At 31.1% G+C, this 25,852-nt stretch overlaps 1 protein-coding gene across 1 annotated transcript; it reads right to left on the minus strand.

Annotated features, from left to right (window-relative positions):
* Positions 1-22,339: 22,339 nt before the first annotated feature.
* Positions 22,340-25,583, minus strand: LOC129296550 (glutamate receptor 2.7-like). Its single transcript, XM_054935131.1, has 7 exons — positions 25,537-25,583; positions 25,158-25,422; positions 24,513-25,009; positions 23,579-23,656; positions 22,951-23,167; positions 22,621-22,818; positions 22,340-22,537 (listed from the first exon to the last, which is right to left on the minus strand). Exons 1-7 carry the CDS (start codon positions 25,581-25,583, stop codon positions 22,340-22,342), a joined length of 1,500 nt encoding a protein of 499 aa, XP_054791106.1.
* Positions 25,584-25,852: the final 269 nt, after the last annotated feature.

Consider the following 25,852-nt stretch of genomic DNA (forward strand, 5'->3'; position numbering starts at 1 on the left):
CCTTAACCTTAAAAATAGAAGGGGGAGCTCTAAGCACGCATTCTAACAATCAATCATCATTGGTCAAGTATTACACATAACCTTTACTTGCATTAATATTTTGACCCTGCTCTAGGTGTCACAATCAATACACATATACTCTAGGGCCTAAAATAGTTTAACAAAACACATAATGCAAGTAAGTTATAACATGAATTATCCCTGATTGGCAATATCATGCAAAAATATACACATTAATATTTAAAAAGTAAAGGAGGCCTATAGATAGGATAGTAATCTTATGGCTCAAGTTGTTTCCCACAGTCTTGTCCCTTTGAGCTAGTTTCTGTAATATTGAAGATAATGGGGTGAGTACAACCACTCAGTAATCAAGATCAATCTAACTTATACTAATGTATGTTTGTCAAGTTAAATACAAGTGATAAGGATATCATATTCAAATTATATAATGCATTCAAGAGCATATTTAAGATTCACATTCATAATAACACATGCTTATGATATATATTTGGCTTCATAATACAATTTCATGTCAAAATGAGACTAATCATATGATTTGTCTTACTAGGGTCACAATACAGATAACTATGTACCCTTTTATCACTATATGAATGATCATAGCTCCCTTATATCCTCTTTATGTCTTTAACATGAAATTGTAAACTATAACACATTAGGATCATTTATAAATTGAGACTACCCTAGCCAAACACATGTGAGAGGCTACCTAACTAAGGTTTCCTAACTCACTTGTGAGTCACGGCTTTCCTCATTTCTCATACTAGGGAGTGTAATTTTTTCAAGACTAGCTTCCTCATTGAACAAGTAGAAAACTAGCTAGGTTTCAGTCCCTCGTTGAATTAATAAGACAGTATCTCATTGAATAAGTGGGGCAACAAATATGATAAACTTAGGAAAACTATTAAGCTCTGATGGAAGCCTTACCACGTGTTTCTCTACTCTTCTTTTTATATGAACTCCCACCTCTCATGATCATGCAGTGCATCAAAAATAAAATTTCTTATAGCATACAAATCTTTCACTATTCATGCATGCATAACATTATCATTGTACTCAATTCATCATTGGACATTATATAATACATATACTAATCATTTCACTCCAATTTACTGCATAATCAATCACATTGTTGATCTCCATAAACAATCACATCATTGAGCTCCATACATCATATCATTGAACTCCAAACAATCATATATACTCATTGAACTTCATTAACACATACTTGTTATACTCTACATGACACAAAATCATTGAACTCCATTATTAAATCACATCATTGAACTTCAAAGGAGAACATGGCATTGAACTTTACAAGACTATTATAGTGGATTTTCAGGTAAGTCATGCCACACTTGCATTTTATTCAATTTCACACACTTTAATTTTTAAGTATAACTCAATAAATCAATTAACACGCAAAAGTATAAAAAAAAATTTCCTTAACTACCTCAAACCTTTAAGAAGTTAAAGGTTTTACAGTTCAAACACACATTCTTAAAACTTTTACAAAGCTTGAATGGTGCCAAATATACTCACTCTATAATTAATTACAATGTTAATCATCAATACCCCTTTTTGGATAATTTTCACTTTCAAATCAAACACTTTTTCACTTTTAAGATTCAATATCTTCACATATAAGGATACCTATAGGGTTTCTTAACTTCCTTTAACTTGCATTAACCTTATTAAACTCTTAAATAACCATTAATGGAGTTACATTGAACTAACTATCAAATTTATGGTGGGATTTTCAGGTATTTATTTCCCTACACCCACTAAAACTCAAAACACTATAAATGCTAGGTTTAAATAGCTCAATCAACTTCCATTAATTCTATTTAAATCAATGAATTCGGACCCATAGCCTCTATAGATTAAAAATCATCATTCTCAATTAAACTTTAACTTTCCAACTAGAGAAAATAAAAGAGGAAGATATTTAAACTTGAAAAACTTACCTCTAGAGCTTAGAAGCTTTAAAATACTTTAAATGCTTGAATCTTCTAAGATCTAGCAGAGCTCTTCATGCTTCTCTTCATTTTTCTCCCTTTTTTCTCCATTTCACTAGTTGCAGAATACTCTTATTTCTATAAAAAAGTGACCATGCGTCACAATAGACGCATCATTCATTGTAGCACATGACACAAAGAGGCCTGTCTTTGGCTGTCGGACACACGTACGTCATAGTGAATTAATCAGAAGTAGCAGTGTGTGGCATAAAACCTTATCCTTTAGATTTTCTTCCTTTTTTATATCTGAGTGACTCAATTTTACTTTAAACCCTTATTTAGAGCTGAAATTATAAGCAAACACGTCTATTAGATCTTTCTAACCACACACCTCACCAATAAACTTAATTACTCTAATCAAGTTTAGTTAACCAGGTTTAAATTTTAAGGATGTTATTCCGAACCTCCTCCTTACACATACCACATGTTTTGTTTCCTTTGATGCTAAACCACTTGATAGCACATTCTTGGTGTGTTGGAGCAAGGTCGCCTTTATAGCTGCATTCCAACTTGAAAGGTTCACCCCCTTCGCACTCTGTGTCTCTGTGTGTGTTTGCCTGCCTGCGTGTGTGCGATTCAATTGCCATTTTATGTGTGTGTGTGTGTGAGATATATATATATATATATATATGGTTCAAAGTTCACTTTTAATCTTAAATATTTTTTAGAAGCGTTAAGCACCCTGTATAAATAAATGAGGCAATTTTTTCATAAACTATTTCTTTGATGAACAAAAAACCTTTTTCCCTAGTTACTCATTAACTTTGCCGTTTTATATTAATGTGGCATGTGCATAAGGCTCACATGGAGTAACAAGAGGGACTCTAACCATGTCATTTGATGTTAATTTATCCTTAAATTTTTTTTGCAAAAGCCCCAAGTACCTTGAAGTTTTTTTTTTTTCAGGAATTCTAGACACCTTGAAGTTTTGTTAAAATAAAATATTAAAATATTAAATTTTAGCTGACCAAAAAATTACAAAAAATGATAAAAAACTTAAGAAACTTAATCAATATTAAAATATTATCGATATATAAAAAATTATAAGTCATTTATAAATTTTTCAAGAATTAGTTTGAGCTATTAATATTTAAAGATAATTTATAAATTTTGGATGAATAAGTATAAATAAAATTATTTAATATTTTAATAATATTTATTAAATTTTCTTTTAACATGACTTCATGGCACTCAACACTCCTAAAAAAAACTTCAGGGTGTCTAGCATTCTTGAAAAAAGAGTTTAGAAGTAAATTAGTATTAAAGAACATAATTATAGTCCTACCTATTATTGTATGTGAGCTCTAAGCTCAAGTCATGTAAATAGAAAATGAAAAAGTTAATGAGTAACTAATGGAAAGGATTTTTTGTTCCTTGAAAAAATAATTTAAAGAAAAAATTGCCTCACTTATTAGTTTAAAGTGCCCATTGCTCTTTGAAGAAAGTTTAAGGATAAAAATGAATGTTAGTCATGTATATATATCGCTAGTGTTTGTTTTGGCTTTTCTTTTTTCTCTTAAATTAATTCCATTATGTATGTATGTATATTTATGTATATATATATATATATATCTATCTCTTTGTATTAGGTTGGCTTTTTCTAAAGAAGATAGTATGCTTCGACGTATATATTGGTCAGAGTAATATCACTTGGTGATATAAAGTTATTGTTTTGTCCACTGAGTTGAGGGTACTTGGTATATTCTTAGATAATTTGTCATCTTTTAATTTTATTACTTCCCTATAAATGAGTATTGTTAGAAGGAAATTCAAGGACTGCTTTTTTATAACAAAACAATTATTTGATTTTTCATCATCTCTTGTTATGCATGTATTTAGGTTTACCAGAAGTTGACTGGTAGAAAGGCAGCTAGAGAGAGAGAGACGTGATTTAGAAGAAGAAAAAGAATAATAATAATAATAATAATAATAATAATTATGGTATTTAACTGCAATAACATTATCATCATCAACAGCAATAACATGAATGTGATTAGAATAGTTCTACTAATGGAAGGAGCCCGCTTGATTTTCGATCGCAAATCCGCTTAGGGTGTGTTTGGTTTATCACCAAATTTAAGTGAGCCCAACCCAAACCCTCGTTATGGTAGGAGAAGCGCAACCTCATGTATTTTTTGGTAACAAAGTTTTTAAAAGGACTAACGAATCAAAATCTAGATTAGGACTGAAGAAAAAAATTCTGACTTTTCAAATGAGCTTTTGAACCAAAACCTAAATTACCAATTTATTTTATCTTTTTAAAATTTAAAATTTTGTAATTTATCAACTTATTTTAGCTTTTCATAATTTACTAATAATACTCAATTAGATATGATTTTTTTTTAATTTTTAAATTGTAATTTAAAGTTTAATATTTTTTCTTAAAAAGATCAAATCTAAAAAAATTTTGTCATGAAATTCATGTTCTTTTCGATTATTATATATCTAAACTTTTTTTTAAGTCTTATCATCAAAACAAGTTTTTGCTTGTCAGACTATTTGTTTTTAAAAAAATTCAAACATAAATTACATTAAAATCACTATTTTTTATTCTAACTTTAGTTTGCAAACTTTAATTTATTTTAAATTCAATTTTACAATTTTAAATCCAAACAAACCTTTGATGATACTTGAGATTCGGATTCTAAATATCCATTGTGAGTTTCTGTGTTTCATGTTCAATATAATTTAAAAAGGCAGGGTCTTTTTAGTTATAAAATGTAAGTAATTAATACACTTGGCCTAACAAGTCCAAATTCATCTGTGATGACTGATACTCACATAGAATGGTGTCACTGTACTACAATGTACAGAAAGTAGCCAGTCTTGATCATGCACGTAGATGAACAGGAACTGACTAATACACTATAGTGAAACAAGCCTCTTGGGTGAAGAAAAAAAGACCTAAACAGGCTACAAAACAATATATGTAGCCCATATTCTTTTTGTTTTTGGTAGAGAATAGAGCCTATTTCTAAAACTATAAAAGAAGAAAAGAAAAACAGGACTGAAACTTAAAACAACTCAACGCAGGCAGGCCCATAAAGAAGCCCATAACTCAGGCCCAGATCAAACATTCAACCTACTACAGGCTAAACTTCAATTCTCAACAGATCATTGAAGGCACAAAACTATCAGCAGCGAGAAGTGCTAATAATGGCTCTATCTCCGTCTACAATATTAGTTGCTGGGTATACTCTGGAATCGCTTCTATCTGGAGATAAAGAACTATCTTTCTGATGCTTCAAGTACTTCACAATTTGAGCAGGTATCTGCAATATTAACCAACGAGATCTGTCTTCTGACTGAGAGTATCCAGATTTAAGCAGATGGAACAGAAGCGAAATCCCAGAAGTGACCCCTGTGATGATGAAAAGCCCTCCAAAGCTGGACACAGTAAGACTAGTCGGACTGTTTGGAATTGATGATCCACTTTCATCTTCAGAAATGATTCCGCTGGAGAAGTACTTGCTCCTAATCCTTTCAAATTTTTCTTTATCTTCAGTCACATTTAGGATTGCCCTCGAGAAATACGACACCAACGGAGATTTTAGTGGAAATGCCTGACCATATAATATATATATATATATATATCCAAGTTAATTAGCATTTTTTTCCTCAAAAAAGTGAAGGATTAAATATAATTTGTCTCATTATGATTACAAATTCTTTGTTTTGAATTTTTTATCCCACTCAATTCAATAGGTATTTTTATCTTTTAACATTAGCGGTAATACAAGAAACTGTCTTTCAAGAGGGAACAAAAATTTGAAATTTCTAACGTCAAAGATATGCATGGAAGACTTGACTAGTTTCGTTGACTTTGAATGAAAGACTTGACTAGATTCATTTAAACATTTGAATTGTTTAACATTTGTGTTCCTTGAACCTTTGTTTTTTCAATAAAAAGACTCAAATTCACAGGCAAGATTGAACAACAGATCAAAGAACTCACAAAGCCGAATCCAGCAGTTTTGTAGGTTGGTCCCACCATAGCATACTTGGAGCCATATTTTGAGAGGAAGAGCTTCACGTAGGGAATTTCATCAAATATAGCAGCAACCTCACCACTAGCGAGAGCTCGATCATATTCTTCAGGCGTCTCATATGGCTTCAATTTTGACTCATCCTTGAATCTCAACTGATCTTTTAGAAGCATTTTGACGAATGACCCCTTCATATAACCCACACAGTAATTATTCTTTTTTACTTCTTTTACATCGATGAACTTAGGCTGCAATTTTTGTACAGTTAACATGGAAGCTAAGCTTGCGGTGTAACTTTGTGTTATGATGAGCACCACAAATATCCATAATATCAGCACAAAACGCGACCAGTTGTTCTCTAATCTTTCCTCTGTGTAACCATTAAACAAAGCAAAATTTAATGATGAATATATGATTATCTACCTAGAGGTCATCATGAAATGTGTAGTGTGAGTTCAAGAGGAGATTTACTGTGAGCAAAGACTAAGGTGGAGAAAGAGAACCAGAACATCATGCCAACTTGTTGCTGTGGGGAGCCCTGAAATTCTGAGTTTGTACGACGTTCGTGAAGCCATATAATGATTCCTGTGAGGACGAATGCTGCACCTGTGGTCAGCCAAAGACCTGGACTCAAAGGCTTTAAGAAGATCCACATGTTTTGTCTCTCATCGTGCTTCATCGAAACTACCATTGACACGCCTGATTCTGAATATGGCAATGTAAAATCTGCATGTTCCGCACGATAAGCTACAATAGTTATGTCCCCAACCACAGCATGGAACTCCTGAAAAGTATAAAAAATTAGTATATTTACTTGTTATATATATTGTCTTTCAAAAAGCTTGCAGTAATATGCTCGGACAGTATACTGAGATTTTTAACATTTAACGAGAACTTGCCTCCTTCTGAACCTGGAGAACAAGCTCATCATACGATTCAGTACTTTCTCCATCCTTCTTCTGGAAAGGGAGAAACTCATATGGAAGAGGAAAAGGTAAGGCTTTGATCACTTCGAGAAACACATCAATAGTAAAGCCAGTAACATCTGGGGTACTGTTTGAAGAATGTCTTTCCACTTTTAAAAATTCAACAAAACCCTTTCTTACTGGGACCCCAATTCTCAACTTGGTTGGTTGATCTGTTGTGTCACCCGGCCATATTGGTTGCATTAATTTCCCTCTCGCAGTTGAATATTGACTGTCATCAAATAGTCCTGTCTGTGGGCTCCACTGTCCAATGACCCTCTCTCTTCGGCCTATCACATTGAATATTTCAAGCTCTAAGGGTTTGAGTTGTCCTTCACTCAAATTGAAATTCCCAGAGATGCCTTGGAATTCTGTATCTCGGATTCTGTGTACAAGTGTGGCATTGTCCTTTGAATTTGCAAATGCAAACTCTGCTGCCATAGCTATCGCCCAAACTGTGTCATAAGCCCAAAGTCCAAACAAGGTTAAGGGAGAAGAAGACACACTACCCGTTTTAATTGCCCGAGCTTTCCATCTATTTCTGAAACTTCTAAGCCTTCTAGACTTTTCCACTTTCGGCCTTACCCCCAACACACCTTGCATAGAATCCATTACTTTTGGACCCAAAGGGTCTAACTCTTTAGATAGCCCATCAGTGACCACCCACCCATACCCTTCTGTCATCATTCCAGCTTTCATGGCAGCCAGGAAGAATTTCGACCCAAGAAGACCAGTCATGTGAACAAGAAATATTCTCTTTCGACTTTGATTTAGCTTCTTCAGCTCCTCTAAAATTTCAGATTCCTCATAATTGGGATTGATGACAACTCTGTAAGGCACGCGTGAATTAACTTTCTCCAAGGCATCTGTGATATATGGTATCAGACCGTTTCCGTATTCGGTGTCTTCATAGATTGGGATGATTTCGCGCCACCCGTAAGCTTCAACAATGGCAAATATGGCCTTCGCCTGTGAGAAATCATCTTGTGCTGCCCTTATGAAATATTTGCTACGGGTTGGAGAAAGAGATGGGCTTGTGGCCGAAAACGAGATGATAGGCACATGAAATTTGTGCCCAAGTTGTATTACAAACCTCGCTTGCTCTGAATATAAAGGTCCGATAAGCGCATGCACCTTTTCATTCTTCATCAAGTCGAAAGCTGCATGGTTACAATTTCTTGAGTAATTAAACTATGAATTAATATTTAACGGTATCTTTTCCAATAATGTTCTCATAGTAACAAGTATATGACGTATATGACGATTTGATAGAAAATAAAGTTTGTGTCATGGCTAATTAAAACGTCAAAATAACATAAGCGTCAAAATGATTCACATTTCGTGTACCTATTCTTCGGCATTTAGAGGCAAAGTATTTAACAAGCATCATTTTTTTTTTTTGTTTAGATTCGTATCAATTTACGTTATTCACTTGTTCGTGATGATGAGTTTAACATAGAAAACACTTTGAAATATTAAAAACAGAAGGCTCAAAATTCAAATAAAAAGTAATGAAAAAATTGTCAGATGAGTGAGAATAACATTTCGGGGCAGAGATTGGTAAGCGCGCGCGCGCGCGCGCACACACACATTACCTGCAGATGCTGCTGTGACGACATCATTCTCAGAATCCCTGATTCGAAGATCAAGTCTTGTTTGGTAATGAGAATAGTGTTTGTAGAAGTCTTGACGAGCCAACTGAATGCAGCGCATAGCCATACTTCCAATTGAAGAGTTCAGATCAAGAACTACCCCTAGTGGTATCGGTGCCTCCTTGGCCTTCAAAGGTCCTGACAAGAACCACAGCCAAGTACAAAAGCAACGAAACCAGAGGCAAAGGTTTAAGCTCTTTTTCTCCTGTCTCGACATGGTCATTCTGGTTTGAATAATTAAGCTATACTCTCATGGCTTAATATATATATATATATATATATATATAGTGGGTCAAGGTAAGTCCAAGAAGGGGCTAATCTCTAGGGAGAACCACACATATCAGAGACTAGGAAGGTCAAATGTTGATCTTCGTATATAGGTGCAATCTATCTCTAGCTTCCTTGAAGTTTCGATGGTGCTATATGACTTATAATTTTCCAACACACACACCCCGATGAATTCCTCTTGTCTTTAACGAGAGGCCCCTCATTGAGCCTTTGTATGTGTGCCATCCTAGCTAGAGCATAACATGATCATGATAAAATAAAGATGACCTGTTCTAGATAGAATATATTGTATTCTTTCTTTGAAATATCGGTCCGACGTAGATGGTTTAATTTTCCAACTTACATGGAAGCGAGCAGGAAGGGTACATTTAGATGCCTTCATTCTTCAATTTTTGACGTGGATCGTTTTTCTCCCCAGGAAAAAAAAGACAAAAAATAAGCTTGCTTTTTTGTGGTTAACGTTTATTATTGACATAGACTTTGAAGTATTGCTTGGGCCTTGTGTCCTGCCTTGAGATGCACGGCCGTGGCTTGTCTTCACGACTGGAGTCTGGAGCATTTCTTTATTTGTTTGTCTATCAGCAATAAACTTAGGTTTGGCATTGCCATTGCCACATGATAGGGGAGAAGCAGCAAGAACCAGTTGATCTGCCGCGACCGGCAAGAATGTAAGGTAAAGGTGTCCAGATGAGAAATATTAATAAATTAAAGGAAAATTAATTAATTAATTAATTGATCTTTATATTTTCACTGAGTTTTTATTAACTCAGTCCGTGGACCAAAAAAACCAGTAAGTCAGTCCCTATACTTTATAATATCAGCAACTTTGTCAGTTATAAGTGAAAAAAAAAATTGTTGGAACCAAAGCTGAATGGAATTAAAAAAATTATTTACACGGACAAGAAGGGAGAGGGAGAGGGTATGACGACGAGGATAAAATATTAAAATTCACATGAGTTGGTGCATTGTCATTGTTAATTTTGACCATATCAATTAACAATGTTAAGAAAACTAAACTAATCCAGTGATAGAACTAGTTGATATATTGATTTTATGATTAAATGCTTGTATCATGGTTTGAATCATGGCAAATATATAGATATATTTTAGATATTATATATTTAAGTGAGAAAAATATTTATCAATAATAATAATAATAATAATAATAATATTTAAATTCAAAAATAATATATAAAAGAGACAATATTGATCAATATTTCATTATATATTCATCCAAAATGTATATGCTTATTTCATTATTTATAATTTTAGAATATATGCACACTTATATATATATATATATTTTTTTTGCATATTTGTCCTTTTTTATTTTTCCATACTTATTAGTATTAGACATAAATATGTATATGTTTTATATATATATATATATATATATATAATTGTAGTTTAGAAATATATATATATAAAGTGAATTTTTCAAAAAAAAATTGTAACCAGTTCAACTGGTTTAACAATTAGTTTCACCTTCACCAGTTGGAGACATTTCGGCTGTTTCTTGACCTGTTTTCTGGAAAAGAGAGACCAGTAAAGCCATGAGTGAAAGTATTCCAATTACCATGAATAGACCTAGAAAGCTATCAGTGGTAAGGCTTGGGCTTGCATTGTCCGATGGTGCATTGGATAGGTCTCGGCCTTCATAGTCCTCATGATTGCTTCCAAAATATTTCTGCTCAATTAGGTCCATTTTTAAACTCTCACTCACATGTAATATGGCTCGGGAAAAGTACGAGGTTAGGTTGGACCATTTTGGGAATGCCTGAAAAATCATGCCAGTGTTTGAACACATGTTAAAAACAAAATTGTAATCTGCAACCTTATTAATTAATGAGACAATAGGAAGCACACAAATCAACAACGCCAATATAAAGTTTTTGCACGGGTTGTTTTGATTTATTGGGAGGGTTGAAATTAATTTTCTTATTAATATATGCTCTGTCCGAGTTATAATATATATCAATGTTAATTAATTCACATGGTTTAAAAAAATTAGTTAAAACCTTATTTTTTTTACCCTTTATGTCCTTTTAAAAGTTTTTAGTAACACATGCATGTTCTTTAAATATGAAATATTCAAAAACAAGGATTAAAAACTTTACCTCTTATAATTTAGCCTTTTTAGTTTCAATCATGTAAATATTGGTCCTTATATTTTAAAAAATAAAATTATAAATATTAAAAATATTTTGAACCTTTAATATTTATAATAATTGAAGGTTAAAAGATTAAAGTTATAATGTTTTAAAATTTTAATATTTATAATATTTTAAATGTTTAATATTTATAATATTTATAATATTAGTGATAAAATTATAAAGATTAAAATTATGTTAAAATTTATTATTGATATTTTAAATCATTAAACCCTTTTAATCTTTACAAATATTATAAATATTAAAAGTTTAAAATATTTTTAATTTTTATAATTTTATTTTTTTAAAATATAGTGACTAATGTTTAAGTGATTGAAACTCTAGAGACTAAATTGTAAAATAAAAAATTTAAGATTTGAGTTACAATTGAGTTAAAATTATAAGAACTGAGTTACAACAAGTCAAAATTCAGAAACTGAATTACAACTGAGCTAAAATTATAGAAACTAAATGATTAATTTTTCTTAAAAAATATAAGTCATTTTGTATCTTTCAAGATGCAATTAATAAAGTTGCTTAAAAAATAATCTTAATTAGGGGTGTAATTAATAATATTTTTAATATAATTGAGATACTCTATTAAATATGAGTAAACATGGAAAGGGTGTGCAATTTTAAAAACAAATAACTAACTCATTGAAGGTGTAATTTAATTAAAAGTACTTTATAATTTTGAATAGGGTGATTATATTCATCAATTCATATCTACTATTAATTTATTTGAGAACACTATTATGTATTACTCTCTCAATATAAAAAATGTTAGCAAATTTTAATTAATTAAGCATAATTATGTCTAAAATTAAAAAATATAGACTTAATTATCCTTGTAATTAATGAAACAAGTTTATTTTGTGAAAATAAACTTTGATTTTATGAGGGGGCATAATCTGAGATATAATAAATGTTTTTCAAATTTTGTAATTTTATTTATTAAAAACAATGAAAGCATGTGCCAATTTCTAAGGGAAGAAATCTAAATCGGCCAAAACAAAAATCGAGCGAGAAACTTACAAAGCCAAATCCATTACTGCGTTGCGTAGTTTCGACCAAGGCATAATTGGACGAGCCATATTGATTGAGGAAGATCTTAAAGTAGGAAACTTCATTAAAAATAGCATCGACACCACTGTTACGGCTTCCTTTGTCCAAAGCCTCCTTATACTCTTCAACACCTGAGTGGTTCTTCAACCTCCCACTATCAATCTTCAAGTAATCAGCAAATATTTCTCTTAAGAATGACGTACCAGGATATCCGATGTTAATGTTGGGGTCATTTATAACATCATTCTCACTAGGATAACTAGGCTGCAATTTATGTACTGTCAACATGGATGATAAGTTTGCAGTGTAACTTTGCATTAGCACAAAGGCCAGTATCAACCACAACACTAGAACAAACCTAGAACATTTTTTGGTCACTGATCCTCCTACAAATATGTAGTTAAAAAATAAAATTGAATTAGACACCTTTTTTATGTACTTTGCATGAAAGATAAAATGTAAGTCACGTTATTTATAATTTATGAACAGTGCAATATGAGATATCTTAAAAGAATACTTATAAAAAAAAGAATACTTATAAAAATACTCAATAATTACCTTTGAGTAAATAATTTTCTCAATTATTCCTTGGAACCTCAGTAGTTTCCCCTTTTTATAATACTTCTTACAATTATTTTGTCTCAAAAAAAAAAAAATCATAGTACTACACAACGCACACCAATATGGATACAAGACATGTTCACCACAATCATCCTTTGGCAATTATAAGCAGGCGTTAAAGATCGTATATGAATATATATATATATATATATATGTGAACCAAAACGTACCATTCTCAATAATAAATTTCCTTGAGTTTCAAACAAATTAAATAGTTATGTAAACCCCTAATTAAGTGCTGAATATGCTTTTTAGTAGATCCAAATCTAATATAAGAAAAAATAAGTTAAAGACTTATTTTGTAAACAAATAATATTGTAAAAAATAACATGGCGAATATATAGCAAAGTTTAAAGAAGCTCACTTTCAGGAAGAACTACTTGCACTATAGGAAGCCATAGGATAGAGATCATTTTGCTGAGTCATTGCGTGCATGATGAATTTTCATGTGTTGAATTTTCAATGATCCGACGTTCTATGAGGAATATAATACCTCCTATAAAAATGCTAAAGACGGCTATGGAAAACCACAAATCACCACTAAAAGGTTGTACAAATATCCACATATTCAAATGTGGATCAGGACGAGCCTTTACGAGCATCTTCATATCCGTTGATTTATATGGTATTGTAAAATCAACATAGTTCGACCGATTGGCCGCGATTGCCACGTCTCCCACCACAGCATCATACTGTCCATTAGATGTTTCAAGTTAACTAATGCCTTTAATTTGTGTGGAAAGCATTTGTCACTACAAATAGAATGAAGAATAAAATCATAATTCAGAACATGTGCTCGCTGTTTCTGAATGTCTTATATAAATCTTTCCGTAGATTCTCTTCCTAAACTGGCATGAAGTTCAATTTTATCGGAACACCATGTTGGAGAAGAAAAGGTAAAACATCAGGGCAAAAAGTTAGATAAAAACATCTTTTCTTTGTCTTGCCGGGCACCCTAGATTTCAGCAGTAGCAGAGTAGTTGAGAGGATCCTAATCATACATGAACAAAATGTGTGTTATCTTGAAATCTCAAAATGTTAAAGATTGGTTCATTAAAATCTCTACCATTTCAAAACCTTAAAGTATCAAAATATCTCTTTTTTTAGATAGAAGTTAATGGTCCAAAAAAATAAAAAAATAAAATAAGAAAAGAGAAGGCATTATAGGTAGGCACATTAGAGACCCCTATTAAAATGTATTGAAAAGTCCCACATTACTTAACTAAAAAGTAAATTCAAGGTGTATATATATATATACATAGTATCAAGATAAGTTTTATTCAATTGGCTTAAACTATTTTGATAGACAAATGTAAAGTTGTTCATGTGTGAGTGGACTAAAGATAATGTAAAATCTTACATAAGATAAAATTGTGCTTAATAAATACTCCCTCTTTCCCAAATTATGAGATAACATTGATGGGATTTTTTATCCCAAAAATAGACAATTTAAGAAAATCAAAAGTTTTATTAATGATACTTTTTTAATACTACCCTTCAAGTAAAAAAATAATTGAAATAATATTATAGTATAAGAATTAATTGTGTATATATGAGCATTTTTAAAAGTTTATAGTTTTATTTTGAAGAAGTAAGTTACTAAAGTGTTATTACTATATTTTATTATATGAGTAATCTTATTTTAAAAGATTTTATAACTTGGGATGGAAGGAGTAATAAATAATAAAGATAAAGGATCCATAAATTAGAGCCTTGTTCCTGAATAGGCACTCCACATTCATAACAAAGAGACAAAGTTTGATATAGTATTAGGAGCAATTTGATTTAGGACACACACAAAACACTTAAAAAAAATTGATTAGCAATGAAATTTTTCATCAATAATCGACAAAAATTTTATCATTAAATGGGTTAGCGACAGAATTAGTGACAGAATATTTTTATTGATAAAAACACTGTCATTAATTTGTTAGTGATGGAATTTGTAATTACAAAAAATTTCTTTCACTAAATAAAGATAAGCTATTATGATTTTGCAATAAAATGTATTCCATCATAAATTTTTCAACGGACTAATTCTGTCGTTAATTTCATCATAAATTTTAAGCTGACCAAAACATCATTGCGACATCACCCTAGTAGACCAATGCCACCGCACTACTACCCTGTCACCTAATAGACTAATGCTATATCTTCGCCATTGAACTCACAACACCACACTCTCTAGTATTTTTGTGTTCACCTTATTATCAATTGGCTGAAAATAATTTTCAGTTTTAATTAATAAATTAAATATATAATATTTAACCCCCACACACACACATTAATAAATATATTATTTAAATTTTCTTACTTTTCTAATGTTATATTTGTTTAATAATGTGAAAAAATTAATTTATATATAATACTTATTTCTATTATATTTTATTTTAAAAAATTATTTTCTATAATAAATTTAGTATTAAATTAACAATATTTTATTATCATTATATATTATAATTTGTATCTATATAATATATAAAATTTTAAATTTTTATTTATTAATTTTTTCAATTTTTTATTTTTTAATAAGACTAATTAAGAATACAATTTAAATTTAAATTATTATTTAATAATATATGAATAATTTAAAATAATAAATTATTTTAAATTATAATTTTTAAGTTATTTATTTATAGCATAATAATAAATTATATATAAATATATATTGTAAATAATAAACTTAAATAAAAAATAATTTGTGATGGAATTATGCTATAAAGCTTTGTGATGGAATTTTCTATTATTAGTTATATCAACAAATTGGAATAAGATATTCTAAAAATTAGTGACAAAATTTTTCATCAGCAAATTCTATCACTAAATTATTTTTGACGGAATAATGATAAAATTTTGGCTACAGAATTAGTGATGTATTACTGACAAATTAACGATGTAAATTTATTCTGTCAGTAATTCGCTATTTTTTTTTTGTAGTTAATAAAAACAGAGAGAGAGAGAGAGAGAGGAGAGGGAAAAGAATGAAGATTGTGAAATTGAGGCCTCTAAGAAAAATAAAAAAAATAATAGGATGAATATTAGAATGTATAAAAAATCTCATTAATTAACTAAAGAATAAATTAAAGGTAAGTTATATCAAATTGTCTAAGCCATTTTGATAGCAATTAAAGCCAAACTTAATATACAACTAATTCCGCAAAGTTTAATAGCCCAGGTATGTTGTATATATGCGTCTGCGCGTGTGTATATATCTGAAGAGATTGTATGGTTTCTAACCTTTCCTTCAAAAACCTGATAGACGAGTGCGTTGTAATCCCCAGCACTGTTTCCATCTTCGTCTACAAAAGCTCTAGACTCGAAAGAAACATTGCAACGTAAACGCTCAAGGAGGTAAGCTATTGCAGCCTCGAAGACGTCAATGGAATAGCCCGTAGCCTTGATGACCTGTTTCTTATTACTTGAACTGAGTTGTAAATCCACAAATTGGACAAAGCCGCCGTCTGCTTTCTTAGGAACACCAATTATCAGCGTCTTCCCTCCTGCGAGTGAACATCGGCCGGCATCATCGCCTGCTCCAATCTGAGCTGTTAACAACACTACATAAGAGATTATTACAAGGTAGCCATAATAGTAATTTGGGATTGCCATCTCTATTATGTGGCAAGTTAGTGAAGAAATTAAAAGATGTACATGTCAGCTAGTTTGATAAATCCACTTATATAGTCAACATGTATGTGAATATCAACGACAGCTTGTTAAATGAATGCAGCTTGTTAAATACATTCATTTTTTTTTAACATAAATAAAGCATAGTATTTATATTATAATAAGATATTTGTTGTGAGACAGTTAGAATTATTCAAGATTCGTGATCAAGGGCAGGTAGCGCCCGCCTGCCTTGTCTGATGCGATAGTATATATGTTAGTAAGTTAATATCATTTCGTATAATTGTTATTTCAATGGAAGCTTCGTTGCAATTACGGGAAGCATAACCATTTCAACTTTTACCCTCTCATTCATTCAATTGTTTTTCAACTTTAAAAGGTAGGGGTTTATAGGGACTTTTTTTTTTAAGGTCATTCATGCAGTATGTATAGTGTTGTTGAATATTATGCATTATTGTTTAAAAAATAAAAACAAAAATCATCTCTCATCTCATTCCCCCTCCATAGCTCTCTCTAATAGTTAATTTAAATTTTTAAAAATAATTGCGACCTGGTCTGAATGACCATAACGGTTCATGTACGCTTTGTTTTTTTTTTTTAAATCAATAAAAGTAATCTTTTATTATCATGCATGTCGTGGATTTTTAAAGTTATTCGAGAATGCCAACCGCCCAAAAAATTGACATGCATGTATGTTCAAATCATGTGAGGACATGGAGAGATGTAACATCGTTGCTTTACTTAGCTTCTGGTATGTTTAGGTTGGATTTGAATACTCTCCATACCCTCTATATCAATGGATCTGTTAGTACTCAATCACATTTATTCATTTAATTATTCATTTAATTTAATGGTGTTAGATTTCTGATTATGGCATTAAAATAAACATACTATTCATTTAATGATTAATATAAATAAGTATTATATAAACTTGTTTTCAAAAGCATTGAAGAGATGATAGTGAATATGTAATCTATTTACTTTACTGCCATAGCAATCTGATATCATTAAGTCAAATGAATAATTAAACAAATAGATGGGATTGAGTATTTACTATTGAGAGATGTATTGAAGGAGGGTATGGAGAAGATCTAAATAACACTTATCTTTTAATGAATGACTTAGTGTCTATTTGGTTTCTGTTTTCAAAAAATAGTCTTTTGTTTTTAAAAACAAAAAAATAAAAATAAAAATCTTGTTTAATTTGGATAAATGTTTTGAATTTATTTGTTTTCAAAACTATTATCATTTTTTGTGTTTAAAAACAAAAAATAAAAAAATCTTAATTTTTTTTGTTTTCAAAATACATCACATTTGATTATTAAAAATTACAATTACATTAACCAATAATTATCAATTATCATAGGTCACCACTGTTAATTGTTGGTGACCATAACCATTGGCAATTTATACTCTAAATTATATATTTAAATTATAAACTCATATTTGGCACATTCTTTCAATAAAAATGGGGACATATTTTTTACAAAAGTAATGTACGTTTGTTCTAGTTTGACAGGGAGGGCGAAATAGTCTGAAGTTTAATTTTTTAAAATTCGAAATGTACCAAATAAGAATTTAGGTTCAAATCACTTTTGAACCTATATTTTAAGGTCCAAATTACATATTAATCATTTTTTAATCATAAAACTGTTTTTAAATTAACAAAGCCAAAAAAATTTTATTTTGAAAAATAATTTTAAAAACAGTATTGTAAAACAATTTTTAAAAACAAAAAAAAATGAGAACATAAACCAAACATGCCCTTAATTTACAGTTGAATTAATTATCCTGCGGCAGAAGTTTTCCATGGGCTTCAAGGTAACTTACAATGGATTTCCTAAAAATTAGGAAAACAAATTAAGAGCTTCAATGTCTTGAACTAAAACGTTTCTTGCATGTACTTACATCGTTTTCTTTTACTGAATTTCTCTACGTATCTTTCCAGTTTACTTACTCAATCTCTCTACGAAATCATGCAATGGAAAATAAATATATGTTTCCTTTTCTAAAATAAAATAACCAAATTAAATGTCAAAGGGAAAGGTTTGGGAACAAACTAAACGTTCAAAATTAAAAATCCAGAGACATTCTCTGCAAACTAGTTAGGCTCTTTATTTATTATCTTATTGGGCCTTTCATGGATTAATTACGTTATTCATCAGTAAAGAGAAAGAAGTGAAAAACAATCAAAGATCAGATTAGAGATAAAATAAAGGAAAAACTTTAAAAGGATCCAATCGTTACTTTTTGACTTGCCAAGAGCCTAAGACTCAATTTTAGACTCGTTCTCCTGAGATGAGAACGATCTGAATCCAGCGAGCAATGATTTTTTTTTTTGTTTTTTTAATAAGCAACGAGCAATGATTTATTAGGAACTTTTTTTCCCCCATTTTTTTATGATTTGAAATTTTAGTTGTGCTTTAATTTTTACGCACGATTAAACTCTCAATCAGAGATATAATGTAATCCATTTGAGATCGATTTGTGAATTTTTTTTTAATGCTCTTTGTTTTATATATTAGTTCCATGATTAATTATTTACATTTATATTTCTCTTAAAATATATTTACATTCATATTTCTCTTAAAATATATCTATCTCTTTCATGTTTTATGTGGATTTTGTCTTTTAGCTATCATAATATTTAATTGGCTATCATAATATGTAATTAATAGGTAAATTCAATAAACTGAGACGTGAAAAATGAACTAGATCTAAAAACATAGATACAAATAATTGAACTAAAAATAAAACTAGGAGTTGATGATGACTTACGTTGCAATTTTACGTTTAGGAGGAATTTGGTTACACAGTGGTGGATTCAATTTTAATTAAAAAAGATTAATTGACCGAGAGATAATTAATTAGAAAAATATAGGAACAACTGTCACCGTAATAACAAAGAACTAACTCAGAGTAAAATTCAGTCATCTCACTTAGTAGGTGAAAACCTGATCTCTAACACTATTAACTAGATCTATTTTTATCTATTCATTATTGTTTTTATAATTTTTATTTTTATTTAATTATTATTTTATATTGGGAAATTTAACTGGACAAGTAGTTAATGCCTCTCTCATATTATGTTCAACACCTATACTGTGCTCAGTTGACCTGGACTTCGACGCTGGCAACTGTTCTTGCTTGACGCACGAACCGCACGTTAAGAACGTAAATGCCAAGGTACATTTGGATAATAATTAAAATAACTTATTTATACACACACACGCACGCATATTTGAGCTCAGGTGCATTCTGTAACGATCACCGATATGATAGACAAATTAAGAACAAAAAATATGCTGAATAAATATTCTCAAGTGTTATTGCCTCATATTCTAAGTCACACGTACATATAGCAGACAAATAATCACTGAAAACAGTCACTGACATAAGAGTGCTATTGCAGCTGAAGAAGTTAACAAAAAGGAAAGTGCCAGAACAGCATAGTAAAAAGAAGAATGCTCAGAGACGAAGAAGTGCAGACAGGAGAGAAGAAACCACAAAATTCTCCTCTGACCCTTCTTGTTGCTGAGACTCACCCTAAATAAGCCCATTACCACAAAACCCAATATTCACCTCTGGCCCGTTAGTTGGCAACCTCCAACCCAAATACAAATGTCACATTAGGCCTGTTTGGTACACATTCATACTCTTGAACTTTTTTTATCGGCATCGGACACTTTGCATTGATAAGTAAATGTTTTTTTTTTTAGACTATTCTTTTGAGGAGCAAAATATTTTTTTTTGTCAGTTAGCTGCATTAACTTTGTCATGAGAAGACTCGTAAAACTCCAACAATGGTTTTTAGTGTTAATGTACTTTTGAACTATTTTTTTAAAAATGTTAGGCATTTAATTTTTTTTTAAAAGTGTTGGGAACTTAAAAGTCTTGTTAAAATAAAATTTAATAAATATTATTAAAATTTTAAATTTTTAATATTTAATATTTTTAATATTATTATTTTTAAATATTTGGTATTATTTATAAATTTATAAATTATTTTTTAAATATTAACAACTCAAACTACTTTTTAAAAATTTATAGATGACTCTTAAATTTTTATGCATCTATTATACTTTTTAATATTGATTAAGTTTCTTAATTTTTTTAGGTTATTCTTTTTAATTTTTTTTTGTTCAACTAACAATATTCTTTCAAAATATTGTATCATTTGAATTTAATATTGTTTGTACACTGTAATGTAGGAGTAAAATAATAAACATGAAAGATCAAGACCAACATGCAAAAAAAAAAATGCTTATTTGAAAGATATATCATGCCACATTAATGTGATACAAAAAAAGTTACTTAACAAGAGAATAATGAATAGATGAAGGAAAAAATTCCTTCATTAATTTGGTGATTCATTCCCTTTATTTTAAAAACAAATTTATAAAATAATAAAATATTAAATTTGGGTAGTACAATATTTTGAAAGAATATCATTAATTGAAAAAAATATAGGCTTAAAAGATTTAAAGAACTTAATCAATATTAAAATATAATTCATATATAAAAAATTATAAGTCATTTATAATGTTTGAAAAACTAGTTTGAGTTGTTAATATTTAAAAAATAGTTTATAAATTTTGGATGAATATTTATAAATAATAATATTTAAATTATTTAATATTAAAATATTAATATTTTAATAATATTTATTAAATTTTATTTCAACAAAGCTTCATGTTATCCAGCACTTTTAGAAAAAGTGTTCAGGAAAAAATTACTACCAAAAAACATGGTTGAAAATTGACAAAATTAACTATTGACTAATTAAAGGAATTTTTTACTCCTTAAAAAATAGTTTAGGAAAAAAAAATTGCTCCACTCATTAGTATAAAGTGCCAACACTCTTTGAAAAAAAGTTTATAGATACAAATAGACCTTTAACCTAATATATTTTTAAGTATAAGAGGTGGGTTACGCCGACAACAAATAATGTATCCTGAGGTACATGCACAAGTGTTAAGAGATTCAAACCCCAACTACCTATTTAAGTTACAAGAACCTCCACTACTCATGCCAAAAATTTGTATATTTACCTTAAATAAAATACTTATTTTCAATTAAATCAAGGCATACAGATCTTCTATAAATTATTTATTTCATAAAAAAATCTTATTATTAATATATTAAATTTATTCATTTTAATTTGATTGGATAAAAGTATATTAAATATATAAATCTAAACATTTAACTCTTATCCTAATAAAAATAGGAGATTGCACCCAAAAAAAATTGTAAAATAAAGAAAGAGAGTACAATAAGAAAAAGAGTATTAAAAGAATAAATTATAAATTACATTTTGAGTTGAAAAGATAAAATATAAGAATCATATCTAAAATTATGACCTTCAATTCATAATAGTCATAACTTTTAAGCTTCAAAAAAAGATAATAGTGGGATAGACATTTTCACATAATTAAAATGCTTTACATTCATAATTAACTCATATCTTAGAATATTCATTATTTGGTAATGTGCCTTGTTAAAAGCTTCAGATAAAAAAACATTTGGAGCGAAAACTTAGCAGCCAAAAAAGAACACATCTTTATTTTTTTTATTTTGATAATGGTCAAAATACATGAACAATTAAAATTACATAAAATGAAATAAAATAAGATAGAAAACTAGATCAATATGCGCCTACTGGAAGAGTTGGACAAAAGTCCAAAAATTCCAACTTTGAAGCTAGCTACACATGATTGACCTACTGGAAAAAAGATAGGAAGTCCAAAATATCAGCCTTTATCGAGTTATTTGTGCACCTTGAATTTTCTAGAGATCCAAAACCAGAGCCTGCTACATTGATGAGACAGCTTTCACATATGCTATTTAATTCCGCCATTTTGATCCAGGAAAGTGCATATCTAAGACATTCCATAACCAAAAAAGGTTTTACATCATTGTTCAGTTTGATACTCAATGATACGATGCTCTTTAATGCCTATGGGTAAAATCATCACTATGCTCTGAAGAAACCATATGGTCCTCTTCATTCGGAGCAACATTATCAGTGGCAAGGATGCTTTCTCCATCTCCATCTACAGAATTACTTGCGGGGAATATTCTTGAATCACTTCTATTTAGAGAGTAGTCATTATTTCGATCAAAGCAATTCACTATTTGAGCCTTTAACTGCAATAACCAAACAATCTTTCTTCTGACTGAGAGTATCCTGACTTCAAGAAATAGAATAGAAGTGAAATCCCTGAAGTGACCCCGGTGATGATGAAAAGTCCTCCAAAGCTAGACATAGTAAGACTTGGACTATTTGGAATTGACTCCCTTTCATCTTCAGATACGATTCCTCCTGAAAAGTACCTGTTCATAATCTTTTGAAACTTTTCTTTATCTTCAATCACATTAAGGATTTCCCTCAAAAAGTAGGACACTAGAGGAGATTTTAGTGGGAATGCCTGACCATGTAACATAGACCTCCACGTTAGAATTGAATGCTTACTTATTTTTTGGTCTGTTAATTTTCGTAACAATTGTATTTAAGCTATATATATATATATAGAGAGAGAGAGAGAGAGAGAGGAACTCACAAAGCCTAATCCATCAGTTTTATAGGTCAGTCCAACCATAGCATACTTAGAACCATATTTGGAGAGGAAGAGCTTTAGATAAGGGATTTCATTAAAGATAGCAGCGACCTCACCACTAGAGAGAGCTTGATCATATTCTTCAGGCATATCGTAAGCCTTCAACTTTTCATCCTTAAATCCCAACTGATCTCTTAGAAGCCTTTTGACAAAGGATTCCCTTGATACCCCACACAGTAATTATTCTTCAGTATCTCTTTCACATCCATGAACTCAAGCTGTAATCTTTGTATCGTTAACATGGAAGCTAAACTCGCTGTGTAACTTTGTGTTATGATCAGCACCACAAATATCCATATGATTAGCACAAAACATGACCAGTTGTTCACTAATCTCTCCTCTGTCAACATTAAACATAGTAATACTTAGAGATGAATGTGGTTGTCCGCCTAAAAGGCAAGAGACTGTATGAGATTAAGAGGATGTCTAATTACTGTGAGCAAAGACCAAGGTAGAAAAAGAAAACCAAAACATCATGCTGAGTTGTTGCTGTGGAGAGCCCTGAAACTGTATGTTTGATCGGCGTTCATGAAGCCATATAATGGTACCTGTGATGATGAATGCTATATACCTGTGGCTAGCCAAAGACTTGGACTCTAAGGCCTTAAGAAGATCCGCATGTTTGGTCTCTCTTCGTGCTTCATAGAAACTACCATTGACACACTAGATTCTGAAAATGGCAACGTAAAGTCAACATGTTCAACAAGGGCTAGCTACAATAGTTACGTCTCCGACACACATCATATACTTGCCAGTAATTTTTTTTAAAAAAAACTAATATATCATCTGTAAAATAGCTTACAGTAATATACGGAACCAAAGATATTATTTTAAGCGTAAATGAAACTTGCCCCTTTTCAATTTTGTAGAATTAGCTCATCATAGGACCCTTTTGTCTCTCCATTCGGTTTCTGGAATGGGAGAAACTCATATGGAAAAGGAAATGGTAACGCTTTGACCACTTCAAGAAACACATCAATAGCGAAGCCACAGAATTTTGGTGGACCTTTTGAAGATTGCCTCTCCACTTTCAAAAATTCAACAAAAACCCTTTGTTCTTACAGGGACCCCAATTCTCAACTTGGTCGGTTGATTTACCGTGTCCCCTGGCCATATTGGTTGCATCAATTTCCCTTTCTCACTTTGATTGTCATGGAATAGTCCTTTCTGTAGATTCCAATATCCAATGACTCTCTCTCTCTCTGTGTCCCACCACATTGAAATATTTCAAGCCCTCAAGGCATGAGTTGTACTCCCACTCAAATTGAAATCCCCAGAGAGGCCTTCGAATTTAGTATGCAAGATTCTGTTGACAAGTGTCACATCTTCATTAGAATTTGCAAAATTCAGACTCTACTACCATGGCTAACGCCCCAACTGTGTCATAAGCCCAAAGTCCAAACAGGTTAAGGGACAAGACTCAATGCCCTTTTCAATTGACAAAGCTTCCTTCCATCTACTTGTGAAACCTCTAAGCCTTTTGGAGTTCTCCATCTTCGCCTCACCCCCCGAGAACACCTTGCATAGAATCCATCACTTCTAAACTCAAAGGGTCTAACTTATTAGATAGCCCTTCAGTGACTATCCACCCATAGCCTTCGGTCATCATCCTAGCCTTGTTCACAACTAAGAAAAATTTAGACCCAAGATCACTAGTCATGTGAACTAGAAATATTCTTGGTCGACTTTGATTTAGCGTTTTCAGCTCTTCTAAAATTTCAGATTCCTTAGAATTTGATTGATGATGCGTTCTGTAAGGCACTCGCGAGTTAACTTTTTCCAAGCGGTCTGTGAGATGTGGAATCATACCGTTGCCGTATTCGTTGTCTTCATAGATTAGGATAATTTCACGCCATCCGTAAGCTTCAACAATGGCAGCTATCGCCTTCACTTGTGGGTAATCATCTTGTGCTGTCCTTATGAAAAATTGCTTCGTGTTGGAGAAGGGACGGGCTTGTGGCTGAGAACGAGATGATGGGCACGTGAAGTTTGCTCCCAAGTTCTATTACAAACCTTGTTTGTCCCACACCTTTGAGTCCAATAATTGCATGGACCTTTCATTCTTCATCAAATCAAAAGCTGCATATGCAAGCTTGTTGAAAGTTTAGGTAACATTTAAGACTTAAATAGATTAAAAACAAATGTATTACCTGCGGATGCTGCTCTAACGACATCATTCTCAGAATCCCTAGTTCGAAGATCAAGCCTTGTTTGATAATGAGGACAACGTTTATAAAAGTCATGATGTGCCATTCGCATGCAGCGCCATAGCCAAAATTCCTACTGACGAGTTTTAGATCAAGAACTACCCCTACTGGTATTGGTACCTCCTTTACCTTCAAAGGGCCTTGCCCAGAAGCATAGCAACCAAAAGCAACAAAACCAGAGGTGGTAACGGTGAAGGCTTTTTGTCTCCTGCAAGCTTGACATGGACATTCTGATTTGGTATTTGCTCTCAACTATCTCATGTTCATATATAGCTTAATCCTCTAATCTGTATACATTGGGTGCTGTATCCTTGCGTGAGACCTTGAGGGGAACCATACATATACGGTACAGACTAGGAAGGGCGCCATTTGTGCAAATCATCATTGATATTCCTTTGTTTGGTTTAATTTCCTTGAAATTTCATATATCTTCCAATCATACTGACATAAATGAGAGTAAACGCTTTCGCTCTTCAATGAGGGACCATTTGTGAGACTGTGGCTTTCGTACATAGCACGCTAGGTAATAAAGTTAAGTTAGTGTGTGTTGCATATACAGATTTTGTCTGGTTTCTTTTCTTTTTTGATGTAGTTTGCAGTTATCTCATCAATAATTAATGTTTTGAACTGGATTATTT

Source organism: Prosopis cineraria, unplaced genomic scaffold (assembly GCF_029017545.1).
Source record: "Prosopis cineraria cultivar Desert tree isolate PC_DT_omini unplaced genomic scaffold, ASM2901754v1 PC349, whole genome shotgun sequence".
Taxonomy (NCBI): Eukaryota; Viridiplantae; Streptophyta; class Magnoliopsida; order Fabales; family Fabaceae; genus Prosopis; species Prosopis cineraria.

What these genes read in the sequence shown, in the direction of transcription:
- LOC129296550 (XM_054935131.1), bottom strand. Translation starts at nt 25,583, where the DNA reads ATGGCGCCCTTCCTAGTCTGTACCGTATATGTATGGTTCCCCTCAAG. An exon ending in TATGTATGGTTCCCCTCAAG is followed by an intron (nt 25,423 to 25,536) that starts GTCTCACGCAAG and finishes TCAAGCTTGCAG; the next exon opens with GAGACAAAAAGCCTTCACCG. An exon ending in ATGCAAGGTGTTCTCGGGGG is followed by an intron (nt 23,657 to 24,512) that starts GTGAGGCGAAGA and finishes TGTCAATGGTAG; the next exon opens with TTTCTATGAAGCACGAAGAG.